The 18,657-nt window shown below is 42.8% G+C and overlaps 1 protein-coding gene across 2 annotated transcripts; it reads right to left on the reverse strand.

Annotated features, from left to right (window-relative positions):
• Positions 1-58: 58 nt before the first annotated feature.
• SLC26A2 (solute carrier family 26 member 2) lies at positions 59-17,186 on the reverse strand. 2 transcript variants are annotated; one of them, XM_045821395.1, is made up of 5 exons: positions 16,948-17,186; positions 16,239-16,507; positions 10,019-10,203; positions 7,623-8,352; positions 59-6,418 (listed from the first exon to the last, which is right to left on the reverse strand). In XM_045821395.1, the coding sequence occupies exons 4-5, from the start codon at positions 8,325-8,327 to the stop codon at positions 4,901-4,903; spliced, it is 2,223 nt and encodes a 740-aa protein (XP_045677351.1). In that variant the 5' UTR covers positions 8,328-8,352; positions 10,019-10,203; positions 16,239-16,507; positions 16,948-17,186; the 3' UTR covers positions 59-4,900. The 2 variants fall into 2 exon arrangements, with proteins under 2 accessions (XP_045677351.1, XP_045677342.1); XM_045821386.1 differs by lacking the exon at positions 16,239-16,507.
• Between the last annotated feature and the right edge of the window lie 1,471 nt (positions 17,187-18,657).

Consider the following 18,657-nt stretch of genomic DNA (forward strand, 5'->3'; position numbering starts at 1 on the left):
CTAAATGTATTTCTTACTTAGAACCCCCCTTGCAGTTAAATAATTTAGACACAGAACATTTTATTAGCATAACAATTTATTGGCAAACGAAAGAAATAACATCTCCAGATCTCAACACATACAGGATCTTAGGTAATAAGCGTCATGAACATGTCCTTCCAGAAGAAAGGGATCTGCTGCGAACCAGCCCTCCCTCTCCTGTAACAGGCTGCAGTCGGCAACAACTCATCCTCATCCCTCAGAGGGTGAAACACGATTTATGTGGAACAGCATCAAGGCACTTGCTTCGATTAGAAAAGACACATGTGATATAAAACATGTTCCTATAAAACATGTTCAAGACACTGGTCTTGAATAGTTGAAAAAAAAAAGGCAGTATACATTTTTAGTAAATAGATAAGACTCAGAATTTGAGTTCATTCATGTGTTACCCTGATATTGTCTCACTTTGTATATAAAATTGCAGAAGAGACAAAAAAGGGTAGCATTCTATATAGACTTGTCACACTGATTTTTGAGAAATCATGGCAGCATCAGAATTCAAACAATAATTTCCCAACTGATTTGAATTAAAAGACAACAGCTATTTGACTTCAACTATTATGTCATTATTCTAGGGAGGGAGAATTTGGTGGTGGGGGGAAGAGAACACCTTAAAATAAATTTATTAAACCTGCAGTTAAAAATCCTTTCTGGCTTAGGCTGCTTGTCTGTTTGCCAACCGAAAAGCTTTCAGTTAGAAATGTAGTCATTAGTGTTTTGTAATAAGATTGTAATTATTCAGCCTTTTTCACACTCATAATTCAAGTCCAAGAAAGGTTTATACATGGTTCCAGACTTGTACACATGGTATCTCCAGTGAAGGCATTTGGTGTCCTTCATTATTTGAGTTTTCAAAATTAAATATCTCCTTCCCACTTACATCATTGAGAGAAAAAGAAAATACACACCAAATAAACCTCATGATTTAGTATAATGCTTATTTAACTTTTCTAACTGTATTCAACATGTTTACTTTAAAGTGCAAAACCCTTTAAAAATAGTCCTTGTCAGGATAAAAATTACCTTATAAAAATAAATCTCCCCCACTCCCACATCTAAATTCTCCATTTCCAATTACTACTATGCATTTTTTAAAAACTAAAACATACCTTTAACTTACAGTATTTCAATAGTATTTTACTTTATTAGTAGGCCATGATAAATCAGCTGGTGTGTTATTTTGGCCTGTTCCATTATAATTTTCATTCATGTTATTAGCACTCAAATTAATGATTCCATTCATGATTATCAAAAATCTTTACACAAAGAAAAAAGCCAGATTACTTCAGAGCCTAAAAGTTTCCTAGACCCAATTTCTTCCTTTTGCAGTTTTTAAGCCCAGTTTCAAATAAGGCATCACTAGAACAGATAAAGAAACCACTAGAAGAAGGAAGAAGAGAGAAACATTATAGAGCAGAGAAATTAAATAAAGTCTAAATCCTATCGATTGGTTTTTCACCAATCCGCATGTCACTGCGGAATGTTTCCCCGAATACACCAGGGGCATCCATGCCTCCTTGTTCTCTTCACCTGCCTGCCTCCTGTTCAGACCTCAGTCCAGGCTCAGCTCAGCTCTTCTGTAAAATACCTCCAAGTGCCACTGGGTGTCACCCACTCAAGTCACCATACAGCCCACCTCCCTGGATTTAGTATCATAGTCCCAGCACGTGGCACAGAGCCCTAGACTCCAGCACAGGTCCTCAGGAAGTGTTTGAGGAATTATCTACATCGATGCAAAAAGAACCTATAGCTCATCTATAGCACTACATAGAGGAAAACAATTCATTCAAAACATTAATAAGGATCACAGACCTTGAATTTGTCATTACAACTCCCACACTCAATTTTAAGTTCCCAAGAAATTCACTGCAGCCTTTTTCTCAGTTTTATATTAAGATCAGAGTTAACACCCGATGTGTTCTTAAATGACAAATTACCGAGAGTGCAATAAATGTTTAAAGATCACCATTTACCATAGTGCAAATTTAGCAACAAATTTGGCTTCAATGTCTACTGCTGTTTAAAAGCTGTTAGACTACCCAAATCTTGTTATCCTTTGGTCCTAATTAAAAATTTAAAAAGTAACTGTCAACTAGACATCTGTCAATGTTACCAACCATCAGAGGCACACACAGTCCTGTAGTTACTAGTGCTTCAGGGCAGGTCAGCCTGGGCTTCTGACCCAACCCAGGCTACTGTGTGAGAGACACTCCGCTGTTTCATCTTTGGTGAATCTGTGCCCCTCTCCTTCCAGAAACAGAACCCAGTGGTTTTTGACCTCGCTCTCAAACTAAGGTGGGGCTCCTAATCCTGACCTCCCTACTGTTGGGTGGGGCTACCCTAGGACTGGGTTCCATTCAGCCAAGTCCCTCTGTCCTCTCCCTTGTTGCGTCACAGATGGTCTTTTCAATGGCCCATTTCCTGCAAATTTTAGGGAAGTCTTAACTGTTTTCATAACTGGCTACCACAAGCAGAATCTCTTGTTTGTTTAGATGGGAGAGATACAAACCAGAGCACAATTCAAGAATTAGCTAATTATATAAAGCTCCAGAACTGTTTGCATCCACAAATAGAGAAAAATTTTAGGTAAAGGTCAAATTCTGTGATCCACTCTTCTAAAGGGTTTTTCAAATTCTTTGGACTGACTCTTTTTTTCCTCTGTGCCAGTGTTTGTTAGAGTTGTCGTAAACATGTAAACACGTACTTTCCTCTCACATAGCACCTAGGGGTGTTCAACCTTTTGGCATTTCTTGGGCCACACATTAAATACACTGTGACATGTAATCACAAAAAAAATCTAATAATGTTTTAAGTAAATTTATGGTTTTGTGCTGGACCACATTCACAGCCATCCTGGGCTGCCTGCAGCCCATGGGCTGCAGGTTGGACAGCTCTGCTAGACATTTATAATGGTGTGAATTCAAACCTGGCTTGGAGGAGGAAGGCAAAAGGATTAAAAACAAATGATAGGCCAAGATACCATGATTTTACTACTACCATTCATAAGACTGGATAGAATGGGCGAATGTTAGCTTAAAAATAAACAGAAACAAATACAAAGAAGAGATAGCATTTCTGAAATTGTAGATTTACATTCTAAACGGATGTCAAAATTCAGGACACTACTACATTTAATCATGATGTCAGTCAGCAAGAAGACAGACATACAGCTTTCCAACAGCGGAAAGGTATTTTCCACGTGAACAGACGGGCACAGCTCAACCAATGGAAAAGCCACACTTGCAGGTACGAATGTCCAACACTCAGGGTTTACTTTTCATAAATATTTAAGTTGTTTAGAATGTAGGTAGGGGCAGATTAAAAAATAATTTTGCACTTTTGTAAATATTATTTTGTCTGTTTTCAATGGTGTAGCTAAGTGTTTCAATCTCACATAAATGAGCCTGCTAGTCCTAATTTTGGAAAACCTCGGGGGTTTTTTTTCCCGTCACCTATCAAGGTCCAGATACAGACCTATAAACTTTCAATGTTAGACATTCTTGCTTTTCAAAAGCAACTCTTCCTATAGCCACAGCCTGTGGTCGGCTATCATAAATAATTGGTTTATAGGAATGTGATGTTTCTAAATCCTCCTGCATACTAGTTTTGGTGGCCCAAAGAGTTCAAAGCTGTCACTGTCATCAATATTCACTGTAAATCAATACAGTCCATGCAGTAAACATCTTAGTTTTCACTAAAACATCTACAAATTAATTATTGATGTTCCTTTGGAAGCTTTGTACATTCTTTTCTATTGGTTACAATAATTTTTCTTGCAGCGGAAAGACGAACAGTAACTTCTGTTTGAGAGAGACTGTCAATCCCCACTGACCTTAGCTAAAATGCCATGCGAAGGTCAAAAAATCACTGCTAAGTACACCAATTTTAAGGGAACTGCTGTCAAGCATTCCTATTTGCAATCTGTCCATAAGGGTTTTCCTCCAGCTTCTTTAAAATGCTGTGCAGAATCGCAAGGTCAGCATTCTGCCTTTTATCGGCAAGCCTGTCACTGCTAATCAGACGCAGCAGTTCAGGACAGATTCCATGAAAAATACCCTAAGTTACTGAAAGCTCGAATAGAGCTTAATGGTGGAGAAATACTGAGAAACAGAGACAGAGAGAGACCACAGAAAAGACAGGGGATTCCCATTATTTCTGCTGATCAGGAAGAGCTCTTCGCTTCCCTACATCTGCTGAACAAAAAGGCATGGCTAAACACATTAGCTGTATGACAGAGTGTTCCATGTAATGGGAAGTGGGCTGGTAGGATGTCACACACATGCCCAGCCATCAGGCCCCTGACAGGCCCGTGCCCATGGTTCCCTGCCTTAAGGTGGGAAGGGTGCTTTACCATTAAAGCCAGAGATCCTACTGCGGTCTGGGGAGCACAGAACTGGGTACAGAGAAGCACAAATAAGGAAAAAACTTGTGTAGTTATTCCCTTGAGCTCCAGAGGCCTCTTGATCTGCTGGTACAAAAGCAGGAACCACGCCCTTTCCCTGCCGCCTTTCCACTCTCCAAAGAGCAAAATCCTGTCTCACGTAAACACCAACTTTACCCCTTTCACTTCTGGAGAAGGAAGAGTCCAAAAGCATATCTACTAAGAGAGGGTGGTTGTTAAGTTTTAGGGCTACTTCACAGTCCAATTCAACAGATATTTAAGTACAATACCGGCTCTCTGCAAGAGAGCTCAACACCACAATAGTTTCTTCTTGATCCTGCTTCACTATAAGCTCTGCTACATTTGTGTATGTACAAAGGCCATCAGCTTTGAAAGAAGAATAACGCCCAGCCCATAAGTTACAATTTCAAGTATGCACGTTGCTACTGGCTGGCCATTCTTCTTCCTTCCACCTATTCAGTTGGTCACTAGATTCAGACCATTGGGAATACATACTCCTTTCTGAGTTTGAGATTCTTCTGCAAAAGCTATCGCTTCGTGTACACTATAAAAAAGGTTTTCATCTTCCTTCTGGCAGTACTGTCCCCGGGCCAGGGAATCCCTCACAGAGGGATTGCACTGAGCCAGCAGGACTTGGATGCCAATGGCTTCATAATCTCTGCGAACTTCTTTGAGCGTATGGATTCCTGCTGTGTCTAGAAACTGGATTGCACTGCAGTCGATCACTATGGTGTGGAGTTCCAAGGGATTGTGGGAAAGTTGCACTGAGACTTCATCCTGGGTTGCACCAAGACTCACTGCTTCCTTTTTGGTCTTTCTCTTTGCTGCCTTCTTCTGAGCTGCCTTTACTAAGATTGGATTGAGAGTTTTTTTGTACAAAGCAGATTTAAAGCATTCTTTATTTATGTAGTAAAGAGGGGCTACAAAGCGGAAAATCTTGATGCCGGGCTTAGCCTGCAGGTTTTTGTAAGCAGACATGGATTCAAAAACATCAGACTCTTCCACCAGGCCGAGCAATGAGCTCTTTGGCTTCTGAGTACGGAGGATGACACAAAACATAGAAAAACAAACTCCAATAAGCAGGCCAATTTCAGTGCTTATCAGTGCAGAGGACAGCATAGTCACAAACCAGATAACTGTATCCATTCTGCTAACCCTCCACATCTTGGGCAGATCCTTAAATTTACGTAGAGCTCCCCGGAGATTTACAATTGTGATCACGCCAAGGACACTTTTCTGAAGGGAATAGAATAAAGGGGCTATTACCAGGAGGACTAACAAAATAACCAGAGCTGTCATCACACCAGAAAGCTGAGTCTGGCAGCCCGTTGATTCTTTAACCAACGTCTTTGCAAGAGCTGCGCTAGTAGTAAAGCAGTGGAAGAAGGAAGGGATGATATTGCAAAAGCCAATGGCATACATTTCCTGGTTGGCTTTGACCGTGTAGCCATGTTTCTTGGCGAACATCTCAGAAAGTGATACAGTGATAGCAAAACCAATGATAGAAATAGCTATTGCATCTGTAGCCACACTAGGAATTAAGTTCCAGTCCGGTGCTTTAGGGGGCATGAACCCAGTGGGAATGTGTCCAGCAATACTGGTATTGTATTTCTCATTCAGTTTTCCAAAGTGAGAGGCTAATGTGGCTGCCACGACGACAATGAGTTCAGTAGGAATGGGTGCCTTGAGCTTGGACTTGAAGTGCTCATTGAGTTCTTTGGTTGGCAAAAGAACCAAAAGGCACAACAGGCTGGTGATGAGATCACAGATATTGGTCTTATGGATGTTTCTGAAGATATGTACCCAAGTAGTGATGAGTGAGCCCACCCCACTACTCCGAGGAAGGCTGAGCCCAAGGAGATACTTGGCCTGAGACGTAAGAATGGTGAAGGAGGCACCAGTGACAAATCCACTCAACAAGGCATCTGAGAGGTAGACAGAAACAAAGCCCACTTGAAAGAAGCCCATCGCTACCTGGAAGGAAGGAAATACAAGTGTTAAATATAAGCAGAAAAGAGCCTTTAACCCCTGTGTTACCCTGGCTGTTTTTCCATGGAGGGACACTAGCAGAGCGTCATAGGGTGTCAGAGCTGGATGCGATCATATACCAAACCTCTCATTGCAGAGACAGGGCTCACTCCACTGACGTTCAGAGGACTGAGCACACTATTTCTCATTAGCCCAAATGAAACAAAAACTTAGGATTCCTACCTTGTCAAGCTCTTAAAACGACTCTGTACACCTCCCCACCTCCACTCCTCCCCATCCAAGCACCAGATAAAGCGAGCTACTCTTCCCCTTCCCTTATCGGTTCCAAATGCCTGTAACAGAGACGTAATGCTGTCACTGACTCTTGGATGCTAAAAGACAGGGGCATGATGGGAATGGCAGGTTAGTGGGTTCTATGGGAGACCCAAGAAGGATTTCATTTCTAATCCTTTCTCCTGACTGACAATACAAAATAGAGTTCTTCAATGTTTTCTCTCTTCAACAGCCCAAGGAAACTACTCTCCTTAGAAATTCTAAAGGAAAAGGGAGGTGATCATCTAGCAGAGGTGTCTAACTCATGGCCCATGGGCAGCCCAGGATGGCTATCGTAAATTTACTTTGAACATTTTTTTTTTGCTCATCAGTTTTCGTTAGTGTTTGTGGATTTAATGTGTGGCCGAAGACAACTCTTCTTCTTCCAGCGTGGCCTAGAGACACCGAAAGGTTGGACACTACTGATTATAGCTTGAAAAATTCCTGCACGTGTCCTCGCCCCACCCCCATCCTGTTACCATTCCAGCCCGACTGTGTGCTGTGTCTGCCAATAACCAACCACACACAGTCTCAGGCAAAGCAATGTTCTCGACACAGAAAATCAAGGAGTTGTGGGAGGTGGTCTGGAGTCTTTTTCTGGTCTAAATTTTTACAACCAAATAATTAAAGCCTGGCTAACATTCATGGGTTAAGAGGCAGCTGCAACCCAGGGTTGAGAAAAGAGAAGCAGCCTTATCTTACCCAGAGAGTCAACCCAGCGTTTGAACTTTGGATCTCACATATCCTGAGCATTCATGGGTCAGTTTGATTATTGTGACATCTACGACCCCTGATAGATCTGAGATTTCATGCATAGTGATGAAATCACTATGTGTTCCTTTTGCCAGAAACAACCACTCGTGCCACTGTTTCTTACCTGATAAACTCCAGCCATAAACGTTACGGTGCTGCCCACTCTAATTGCATAGCAACTTCTGTCACATATGCTGTCTGACATCGGGGCCAATGAGGCGCTCCCATTGGAAACTGCCCCTAAAGACGGGGCGCTATGGGCTGTGTCATAGCCCGCTTTGTTCAGCTCTCGGTCAACTACCTCACCAATCATAAGGCACAGTATTCCAAAAATGCCCACAGAGATGTGACGAGAAGTCCCCAGCAGGAAATAAATTAGGCTGGCAAAAAAAGAGGTATACAGGCCGTAGATCGGCTCCTGGCCAGCCAAAAGGGAATAAGCAATGGACTGGGGCACCAGTAAGATGCCCACAATCAAGCCAGACATCACATCTCCTAAAATGTTTGTCTTCAGATCATACTTTGGGAGCCACCGCAAAACAGGAAGGAAGCCAAAAATCGTATGTTTTGCTTTGGTTGGGTTGCACTGGCAACTCTTCTTCAGTTTTTTGATGATGAATTGTTTAAAGTTGGTGTTTGGTTTCTCTTGAGGTTCCACGTGGATCCTAGGATAATGTCTGCATGGATCAGTGGTCTTAAATTGCTGGAAGTCAGTACTTGACTCCTTCTCAGGCTCCGCGCGGATCTTAGACGGAGGGCTGTCCTGGCCATTTCCTTCCACCGAGTCCTTGGGCGCGAGGCCATGCTGCTCTGCACTCTCCGAAGACATTTCTGCAGACAGCTGCGCCAGCCTCCTACCCAGAGAAAGGAACAGAACCACCTGATTCAATGATTCTCAGTGCTCAACATTTTCACAGCCCTACTTGTCATTCATGAGAGTTGACAGGAGTCCAGTTTGGGGCAGGTATCTTACACTCATTTTCCTTAACTGAGCCTTATTTGCCTTGGTCAGGGAAAAAAACAAACAGACCACAAACAGCCAAGCCAAAGCCAGTAATTCACTGGATACAGGACATCCCAAGAGTATAAACTGTTCACAGGTTCTTCTGCATGTCTGCTTGGATCCCCCTGTAGTTTTTTCTCCAGAAAAGGTATCAGGGTGGCCTGTTTCCTCCTTTCTATATGCTATCAACTGTCTTATTTTCAAATTTTTCACTCCCAGATATACTGCAAAATAGAATCTGGTCCCAGACATCCAGTCCTACCTGCAAGTCCCTGAAACAAGAAAAATGGCCTTGGGGGTGGGGGCAGGTGAGGTTTAAGTAACTCTCTAATTGTTGAAAACAAATATAAAGAAGAAAAGGCAAGTGAAAGAGTAAAAATAAAGACTTTTGGAAAAAGAAAGAAACTAGGGCAGAATGCATTGAGGTCTTTGAATTGCACTCCTTTGGTCAGTAGGAAGGAGGAGAGAGAAGCTGGTGAGAGACAGCTGAAGCAAACAAATGTGGAGAGCATGGGGTGGGCTACAGGGCAAGTGTCTGACACATGCTCTGGAAAGTCTCGGTCCATTCTCCTCCCTCCTGGTACAGAGCCACATCTGCCCTGTTCATGCAAATACAGACTCGAGGCACTATTCTACACGCACGCTCTAAATAGAGGTATGCTTTTGGCCTGCCCTTCCACTTGGACAGTAACCAGGTAATCCTGCATCACTGGGCTTGAAACTACAGAACCAGTGCCCTATGACCTTCCACTAATACCCGTAGGGAAAGGAAGAAGGTAAAATTAATCCGAAAGAAAGAAGGGGCAACAACCACAAAAATCTTGTAATAATAAGCGTAAAAGAGGAGGAAAAAAGCAACAGGCTCTCAAAGCAATAGACTGTTTACCAAATACTTCACAAAACAGTGTCTTTGTGTTAGCTGCTTGCTCAACTTCGCAAGGCCATCCACCTCTCTCTGCCTGTCAAGATCCTAATTATTTTTAAAGCCCAGTTAAAATGCAACCTTGTACACAAAGCCCTGACCAAGCTGTGCAAGCCTGAATGAATCATTACACCCTGTATGTCCCACAGCAGTCCGCCCCTCCATTGTAGGGTTGACCTCACTCTTGCATTGTGGAGTAGGTGTCTCTCCAGCCCCTGGAGGAAAGGACATCTTGTTCATCATTGTAATCATCAGTGAATGTCATCTAGTAACTCTAAGGCAGCAGGCTTGCAAAATGTTTGAATGAATGAAAGAATAAATGAATATACAAATTAATGACCCTAGCCAGAAAGATAAAATGCAGTATGTGGAGGACTCAGGAAGTTTCCTGTTTTGGAACTGACAGAAAAATTAGGCCCTTGTGAAGTTCTGTGAACCAAACATGACCAAGATGTCCAAGATATAGAAAAGCGACCCACATTAATTTTGTTTAAGACAAAGCATCATACCATTAAACAAGAGTAAAATAATAGTTACTTTGATGGTCTTGTTTAGCAGATAAGGAACAAGTGAATAAATTTAGATGGACACTTACCCTGAGTAAGCCGATCAGAATGGTGGATACACACAGCAGGTCTTCATTCCTCAGGGCAGCCTGTGTGGGACACTCTCCTCACTGCCCACCGTCAGGCCAGCCTCCTCCGAGTGTCCTCCTCATGTCCTGCCATTCCATTCTGGAATAGCTCTTAGTGCCTTCTGGGTCAAAAGGTTTCTCCAAACCTAAGATATGCAAAAGAAGCATAAGAAAAAACTAAAAAAAAATTCACATCTTGCCCTATATGGCTGCCTTCTGGGAAGAAAAAAGTTAAAAAATTAATACCAGAACTGCAACCAAGTGATGGAAAATGTAAGAAAGAATTAAATTGAAATGCTAAAAGAAACACTGTAACAGTGATGAGGAATCATCAGTAAACTTGACAAAGCCAAAGAAAGAATCAATGAAATTGAAGCCACATCAATAGAAATTGTCTAAACTGGAGCACGAAGAGAAAAACACAACAAAAATCAATAACAATAATGTAACAGAACATAATAAGAGCTGTGGTACATATTAACAATCTAACACATTCACAATTAGAATCTCAAAAAGGAGAAAACAGAAAATGAGTAGAAGAAATATTTGAAAACAAAATGGCCAAGAATCTCCCAAAATTAATGACAGACACCAAACTATACATCCAAGAATCTCAGAGAATACCAAGGAGGTCAAATAAATAAATAAATAAATAAAATAAAACCCCATACTTATACATTTTGTATTCAAGCTATCAAAAACAAAAGACAAAGATAAAATCCTGAAGAGAGCCAAAGAAAAAAACACACATTACATACACAGGAACAGATATAAGAATATAAACAGACTTCTTACTGGAAATCATACAACCCAGAAGATATCTTTATCACAGAACTGTAACTGTCAACCCAGAATCCCATAACCAAAAAAATATCTTTCAAAAAATGAAGGAGAAACTCAAACAAACAGTAAGAGGACTTAATGCCAGCAGACCAGTACCACTATATAAACATACACCAAAGAGAAGAAACTCGGGTCTACACAATATACAACAAAAAATGGAACATGTGAAGAGAAAATAAAATACATTTTTTATTAAAAAAAACCCTTTAATTGTTCTAAAAGATAACTTTCTTTTTAAAAATAAAAATATTTATTTGTTTATTTTTAGAGAGAGGGTAAGGGAGGGAGAAAGGGAAGGAAACATCAATGTGTGGTTGCCTCTCGTGTGCCCCAAACTGGGGACCTGGCTTGTTCCAGGCCAATGCAACCCAGACACGTGCCCTGACTGGGAATTGACCTGGCGACCCTTTGGTTCACAGGCTGGCACTCAATCCACTGAGCCACCACCAGCCAAGGCTAAAAGATAACTTTCAAAGCAAAAATAAGAATGCATTTTGTTTATCACTTACAAAATAAAATATATGAAAATAATAGCATGAAAAATGGTAGGGGGAATTGGGAATGGTAATGTCTTACATTAAATGTGCAGTGATATAATACTATTTGAAAGTAGGCTCTGATCAAAGATGTATATTATAAACCCAAGGGTAACCACTCAATTTTTTAAAACTATATATGATGTCAATTGTTATTTTATCTATAATTGCACAAATAAAATGGAATCATAAAAAATTCTCAATCAACCCAAAAGAAAGCAGAAAAAGAGAGACCCAAACCAGATGGAAACAGCTAGCAAGATGCTAGAATTTAATCCAAACATATAATAAATAAGCCTATTAAATATGAATGGTTTAAAAATTCCAACTAAAAGACAGAGGACTCTCAGACTGGATAAAAATAATAAGACCCAACTACATTCTGTATATAAGAAGCCCACTTTAAATACACACATAGATTATAAAGTGAAAGAACTTGTCCAACTTCATAATTTATTTAGCATGTAAGTGACTCAGCCAGGTAATGAAATCCTGATTTCAGAACTCCAAGAATAGCTCTCTTCTGAGCACGGTACCTACGACTCCTACAAACCATCTAACACGTTTTCTCTGACTGCCGGCACTTTAGGATTTAGCTACTCTACACAACCTAGGTCCACTTACCTGCTACCCAGCATAATCTACAAACTTTTACTGAGCTCCTTCTCCATAACTCATGGCCACGGTCCTCTTCCACCTCCAGCTCTCAAAAACGCAGGCATTCACTCACAAACAGCCCTAGAAGTGGACCTGATTCTGCCATCAGTCTTGATCCAGAGACTGTCTGTAGTCTCTTTACCTATCCACTCACCCCCCAAAACTGCCCTTGAAACTTTATACATTGCCCTTTTTTTCTATTTATTTATTTTTAGAGAGGGAAGGGAGGGAGAAAGAGAGAGAGAGAGAGAGAGAGAAACATCAATGTGCAGTTGCTGGGTGCCACAGCCTGCAACCCAGGCATGTGCCCTGACTGGGAATCGAACCTGCGATGCTTTGGTTCGCAGCCTGCGCTCAATCTACTGAGCTACACCAGCTAGGGCATTTTTTGCCTTTTCAAACATATTTTAAAAACAAAAATATGAAACTACATTAAAAATTACTTTAAACTGAATGTTAGGTATGCCCTCCATACAAATTAAATTCCTTGAGAACAAGCTCCATTCTGGTTCATCTTTAAAGTGTCCACACCATGCTTTCCAAAATAGGAACTAACATGATCACTAAACACATAACTCAAATACAGAGAAAGGTGGGTGCAAAGCAATATTGATTTGCAAGTAGAAATATCTACTTTAGAACATATCTTTCAAACATCCCTTTGTACAAAAATCTTCTCACTTCCCCAAGCCTGTTACTTCTTTCCATTATAGTATTCACCAGTTGCTAATAAAAATTAAGAAATTAGTGTTTTTCCTTAGAATACAGTCTACCGGCAAACTCCCATCTTAAGAAGGTTGGAATACAAACTATATATTCCATGAAGTTCAATAAAACAGGATTCTACTGTATCATCAAGGCTAATGTCCCCCTCTATTAACATCAGTAACTGAGAGTGGGCTAACTCAAGAGGAAAGCATTTGAACCTTCCACGTTACCATACAGGAATGGGAGGAAAAAAACCAACAAAATATCTGAAAGACAGATTTACATATTAAAGTATAACGGCAGTTTAGGTGACACTAAAGACACGTGTCTTTTCTTCTTTCATGAGCACTTGACTGCCTAGAAGGCGGTCTTATCCAGGCGACTCAACAGCAGAAGCGGTGCAATTTCCCATGGGAATTATTGACTGTCCCAGAGCCCTGGACTAGAAGAGAGGGACATCTCTGCTATGTGAGCCCGACGGGGCCAGACAACTTCTGTTGGAAAATGTGCAGATGTCGGTGACACAATGGCTGCTTTTGGTAAGTATGTACCATATATAATCTTACACAATAGTTTTGCAATTTGTAAAACTGAAATGCCTTTTCAGAGGATGATCATTTTCAGAGTGGAATGGTAAAGTCTGCCTCTGAAACACAATGGTTTGCTTGAATTGTGTGTGTGCGCTACAGCCTCACTGTTGAGTAAAACCGAAGCTGCCAATGACTGCGACCTCGGCATCCAAGCAGGGGAGACATCTGCACAGAGCTGTAATTTTCTGTAGGAAGCCTCTCGGGCAGAACCTTTCTCACCTGCACTCTGAAGTCCGGCCAGAGTTGAGAAGATAAGGACGTGGGAAATCGATTAGGGAGAAGGAAGCACAAACAGCAATAATTCTGAGGTTGGAGGGAAAGAATCTGAGATTAGGGCGGCTTGTTTCAAGTGCCAAAGCACACGGGAGACTGGTGGGAGGGGAAGCTACCTGGGGGAGATTCTGGAGGGCCTTGTGGCAGGTGGGGAAAAGCGGACTTTAATCTGCAGGCAGTGCATAGGCTCTGAAGGTTTTTGAGAAAAATCACTTACTCTATCATTCATTTGATAAATAATTATGTATTATTCCATCTTCTGGTGTCTAAAGGAAATGGACAAATCTCAGATGAACTCTGAGGTGGACCACACGAAAGGAAGGATAGAGGAGGAAATGGAAAGACAGGAGACAACAAAAAGTTTGGCTTTCGGTTTCACAGGTTTGAGATTTCTGTAAGATGTTCAAATGAGGACAAAGGGGCTGCAACTTCTTGGGCTGTGCTTCCCCAACGTGCTACATATAACTATTTAGCACGGAAGTTTATGTGAGAACACTAGAGCACACACTTCAGGGCAGACACCACGCCATTCTCATTCCCACGTACCCCAGCACTAACGCGATGCCTCACACTTGGTGTGTACGGCTATCTATCTGTGCTCACTGAAATGAACATATAGGTGAAATTTCAAGTAAATTTCAATGAAGATAGTAACTCTTCCTTATTTTCTGTTATTGAAAATTATTAGTAATGGTCATTTAAGTGTGTGATGAAACAAGGAGAACCACCATAAGGCTTGTATCAGTACCAGCACTATGACATGCTGATTCTTTACACCAATTCTAGTATAAAGCACGACAGAAGGCCAAATAATACATTACCCACGAAGAAAATAATGATGTAAAATGATGATCAAAGAATTAAATAGCTCCTTGCACAGTAATTTGCTGTTTTCAAAAAGATTTCATACACACCTCCCATTGCCCTCCTGGACAAATCTGAGGACAACATATGAATCCCTATCTCAAACATGAAAAAACTCAAAGTGTAGTCACTTGTTCAACTGGTAGAACCAGGTTCCCAAACCTCATCTTCTAATTTCCAAGCTGAGCTCTCTCTCTAAAGATACCATATGGCCCCCAAGTTTATTTCCTTCCTAAGAGGTCTCAGGAGATAGTTCAAAGCAACGCTCTGCGGCCAAGTGCTCAACTCATTTCTGAGTTATTAATTTTAATTAGTGATGGGAAGAAACTGCTGGAAGCAGGTTTGGTAAAAGAATTAGGAATGAAATTACTTCTACCTTTCACACTATACACATGCATTGGTACTATTTGCATTTTCTTTTTCTATTAGGAGCGATGATGTACAATTTACATCTGTAACTACATTTTGATTAGAATAATGTATGTCCCAGGCAATAGTCAAACAAGCCAGACCAGCTCTCGCCTCCATCCACTTGTGCTGGCTGCCTAACTGGACTGCTAGGATTTTTCTCAAACGCTGCCTTAATCAGTTCCTTCTTCAACACGGTACATATCAAATAGCACCACAGCCACCACCATGCCTCCCTCCTGAGCTCATCCCTGCCTTGCACTCCTGTCTCCTTCATTTTGCTTTATTTTTCTCCCTGACCCTCTCACCATCTCCTACTAAGCATCTACTTGTTCGTTATTGTCTGTCTTTCCCACAAGCACAGTAACTTTCTTCATTTTATTCACAACTGTATCAATACTCCCAAATAAATTCTTAGCAAATATTGTTGAGTGAATGGATAAATGATAGTTTATAACAGCTATGTGTTAAAGAAAAAGGTTACCTCTCTCCCTCCATCCTCTTCCTACCCCACCCCCAACACACACAATAACCAGGCTTGTGTTAAGAAATTATACAGTTTGGCAAGCGTCTGCCTGGGGGTTTGTGCTCACTAAAAGTTATGTCAATGCTCAAAAATCGCCCCTAATAAATCTAATCTAGATCTCAGCAGTGCCCTGAATGTGTCATTTCTACATCTTCCCCCAGACGGCAGCACATTATAGAGCGTACAATGATATTAAACCAGAGACCTATTAAAATGCAGGTTCTCAGGCAAGTCCAGGGATGTGATCGAAGACTCTGCATCCTGAATGATTCTGAGCCAGTGAGCTGAAGGCTGAACTTGGAGAAATATTGGGTGTGATGTGGAGTCACACTGATCCCAGCTACACTGTTCAACAGCTATATAGCACTGGGTAAAAAAGTTCATTTTCTCCGCATCGATTTCTCACCTATAACATGGGCATAGCATCACCTGACTTGCAGGGTTGTTGTAAAGTTAACGTAAGTAAAGTACTAACACAGTGCCTGACATATAGCTGTTGCTCAATAAATTATAGCTGCTAGTCTCTGTCCCTTGAGAATCCTGAAGGAAAAAGGGTGAGTGGGTGGGGCTCATTTCCAACAGGTTTAGCTCTCCGTTTTCTTACTGACTGAATTTTCGAAAACACGAACTTCTGCTTAACCCAATATTGGACATTACATTAGTTCCAGACTTCACATAAAGAGCTCTGGGGACAAGGGCCTGCCGTGGGTGGGGCAGGGGAGGGGACTAGTCTAGCGACCAGAAAGGAGTTTAAGTCCTGAATGTTTCTAACTCACCGCTGTCCCCAGTCCGTGCAAGGAAAGGGCCATTCTGGTAGGAGTTTGGGAGTACAAGACCTAGCTCTGCAAACGGCTTGCCGTGTGATTCTGGGCAAGGCCCTGGTCCTCCCTCTGTCCTTTCAGTGTCTTCACCAATCCAGGAAAAAAAATTTCAACTTAGTCTATGAGTCTCCAAGAAGGTCCTGATTTGTACTGAACCAGGTGTGTTGTTTTTAAAAACCGAGATAACCAAGTCCTCCTCGGTGTCCAGGCTTCAGTTTCCCCATCTGTGGGGGCGGGAGAAGGTAGTGGTGGCAACTCATTCTCCTGGGTTCCGCTCCCAGGTTTCTGGGTTCGAGATGGCTCCCAGATGTAGGCTCCCAGATATCTAGGTCCCAACGGCAACACTCGTATCTGCGAGGTGCTGTGGCAGGTGGGTGGTGTGAGCTGGAGGGCGGAGGAGCTCGGCCCGAGCCGGGCCCGAGGAGCGGGGCGGGGATGACTAAGTAGGGGAGTGGGGCTTTGCCACTCGCCCTGCCTCCGCCTCCGCCTCCCCAGGAAATAACCCCGACCACCGCAGGGCAGCGACGCCCACAGCGACCGTTGCTCGGGTTTCCTCCCAGCACGCCCAGGGCACAGGCCAGGACGACCCTAGAAGCGGCCGCTGACCGCGTGGAGGTCAGCATCGCTCCCTCCCCCCTTCTCGTGTCCCTTCCCCAATTCTCACCTGGGCTACCCCGCGCGATGAGACCCCGCGCAGATGAATCCTCTGCCGTGTGGGGCTGAGGGCACCAGACCGCGCGGGCACAGGCAGCCCGGTCCTTAGCCAACCTCCCTTTTACTAGCTCGTTCCCCTCCCCGCCCATCTCCCGGCCTCCGAGGAGGCGGGGCCCGGCGGGCTGGGAACTGTGGGCGCTGGGACCAGGTACCCTGGAGGTGTGCGTTAAGCTAACTCAGAGCTACTGCCCGGGTCGTGGCAGTCACGTGACACAGCTAGCGAGAGACGCGGCCGCCAGCCAATGATTGGGCCGGACTGGACGTCGTGCCGTCCCTGGACGCTTTCCTCCTTGCGATTGGCTGTCCTCGGAAGAAAAAGCCGTGCGTCGGGGATTCTTGGGGGAGGTCCCTCCCTCCCCTCGCGAGGCGGCGAATCATCAAGTGGACGTTCACGGGATGTCCACCGTAATCCCGAGAGTGTAGCGAGGAAAAAAAGTGTCCAGAACGACGCGGAAGCGCCCTGCCTGGAGTTGTGAAGTGCCCTCTGTTTGCCACGTACTTCGTCTCTAACTCTGATTCATTGGGACCTGGTTCCTTGCCACCCTCCCCCTTACCGATGGGGGAAATAAAGGCCCCGAAAAGAAGAGGCCAGCTAGAAAATTGGAGGCTCTTACCCGGGTGTGATGTATTCTCCATCGAAAGGCCCAAGAGCCAGAGGCTCTTTTTAAATGTAAATTAAAATGTAAAGTAAATACAAAATGTCATTCCAATCCTCCTTCAAAACCCTCAGTGGCTCTCCTTGACATGTGTATTGTAGATAAACTCAAATGGCCCCTATGCTTCCAAGGCGCTGAAAGCCCTAGACCCTGGCCCTTTCCTCCTCCCCTCGCATCCCTCCCTCAACACTCTCCACCCACCCTGGCCTCTGCCAGGGGCCTGACTTTCAGCTTTTTGGTGTCTTCTGGTGTCTCAGGTCTCAGCCTAAAGGCCCCCCTCTTCAACGACACATTCCCTGCCAGTCACATCCTGTTAGGTATGACTTCTCGATTGAATTATTAGCCAGAACTGTCGGTTCTCTGATATTTTATTATTTTTTTTTCTGAGAACTGAAATTCAAAGGCCAAAGTTACTTGGTAGCTTTGTTTTTTAACTTTTCATGAATAGATAGATACGACTGGAATCTAACAGTAATTCCAGGCAGATGTGACAATTTACCAGGAGACTACGGAGTGACTTTGATGCTTTTGAAAATGGATTTAGGAGCAGACATCTGTCTCTATGTTTAGTCAGGACTGCACTGGAGTGGGTTTATTATTTTTTTTCTTTTGAAGAATCTTTATATTTTCAGCAGTGCACCTGACTTTAAAACTTAAAAATAGATATGGCATTCTAAATTTGGGGCTCAAAAACATGTCTTCAACTTCAGTTTGATGTTGAGTGCATGTTAAATTGCTTATGCTTGTTTGAAGCCCGAGGAGGCCCACTAGGTAGTAATGGGAGAAGACTGGTGAAGGAAGCAAAATGGTTAACTTCCTTTGCTTCCCTTTCCAGGGAACCTCTTCACAGCCATTTAAGGAACTCCCTTTCCTACCTAGAGATGATCCTCAAGTTTCTGTCACCCACCAGGTTCAGAGCTTCCAGAGTCACAAGCCTTTCCAGGAAACCAAAACATCTGGGTTCTACTCCTGACTCTACCCCTTATGACAGGAGACGATCACTT

The sequence above is a fragment of the Phyllostomus hastatus genome, unplaced genomic scaffold (assembly GCF_019186645.2).
Source record: "Phyllostomus hastatus isolate PE091 unplaced genomic scaffold, TTU_PhHast_1.1 phas_contig_150, whole genome shotgun sequence".
NCBI lineage: Eukaryota > Metazoa > Chordata > Mammalia > Chiroptera > Phyllostomidae > Phyllostomus > Phyllostomus hastatus.

What these genes read in the sequence shown, in the direction of transcription:
- SLC26A2 (XM_045821386.1), bottom strand. Translation starts at nt 8,327, where the DNA reads ATGTCTTCGGAGAGTGCAGAGCAGCATGGCCTCGCGCCCAAGGACTCG. An exon ending in TTATGGCTGGAGTTTATCAG is followed by an intron (nt 6,419 to 7,622) that starts GTAAGAAACAGT and finishes CCTTCCTTCCAG; the next exon opens with GTAGCGATGGGCTTCTTTCA.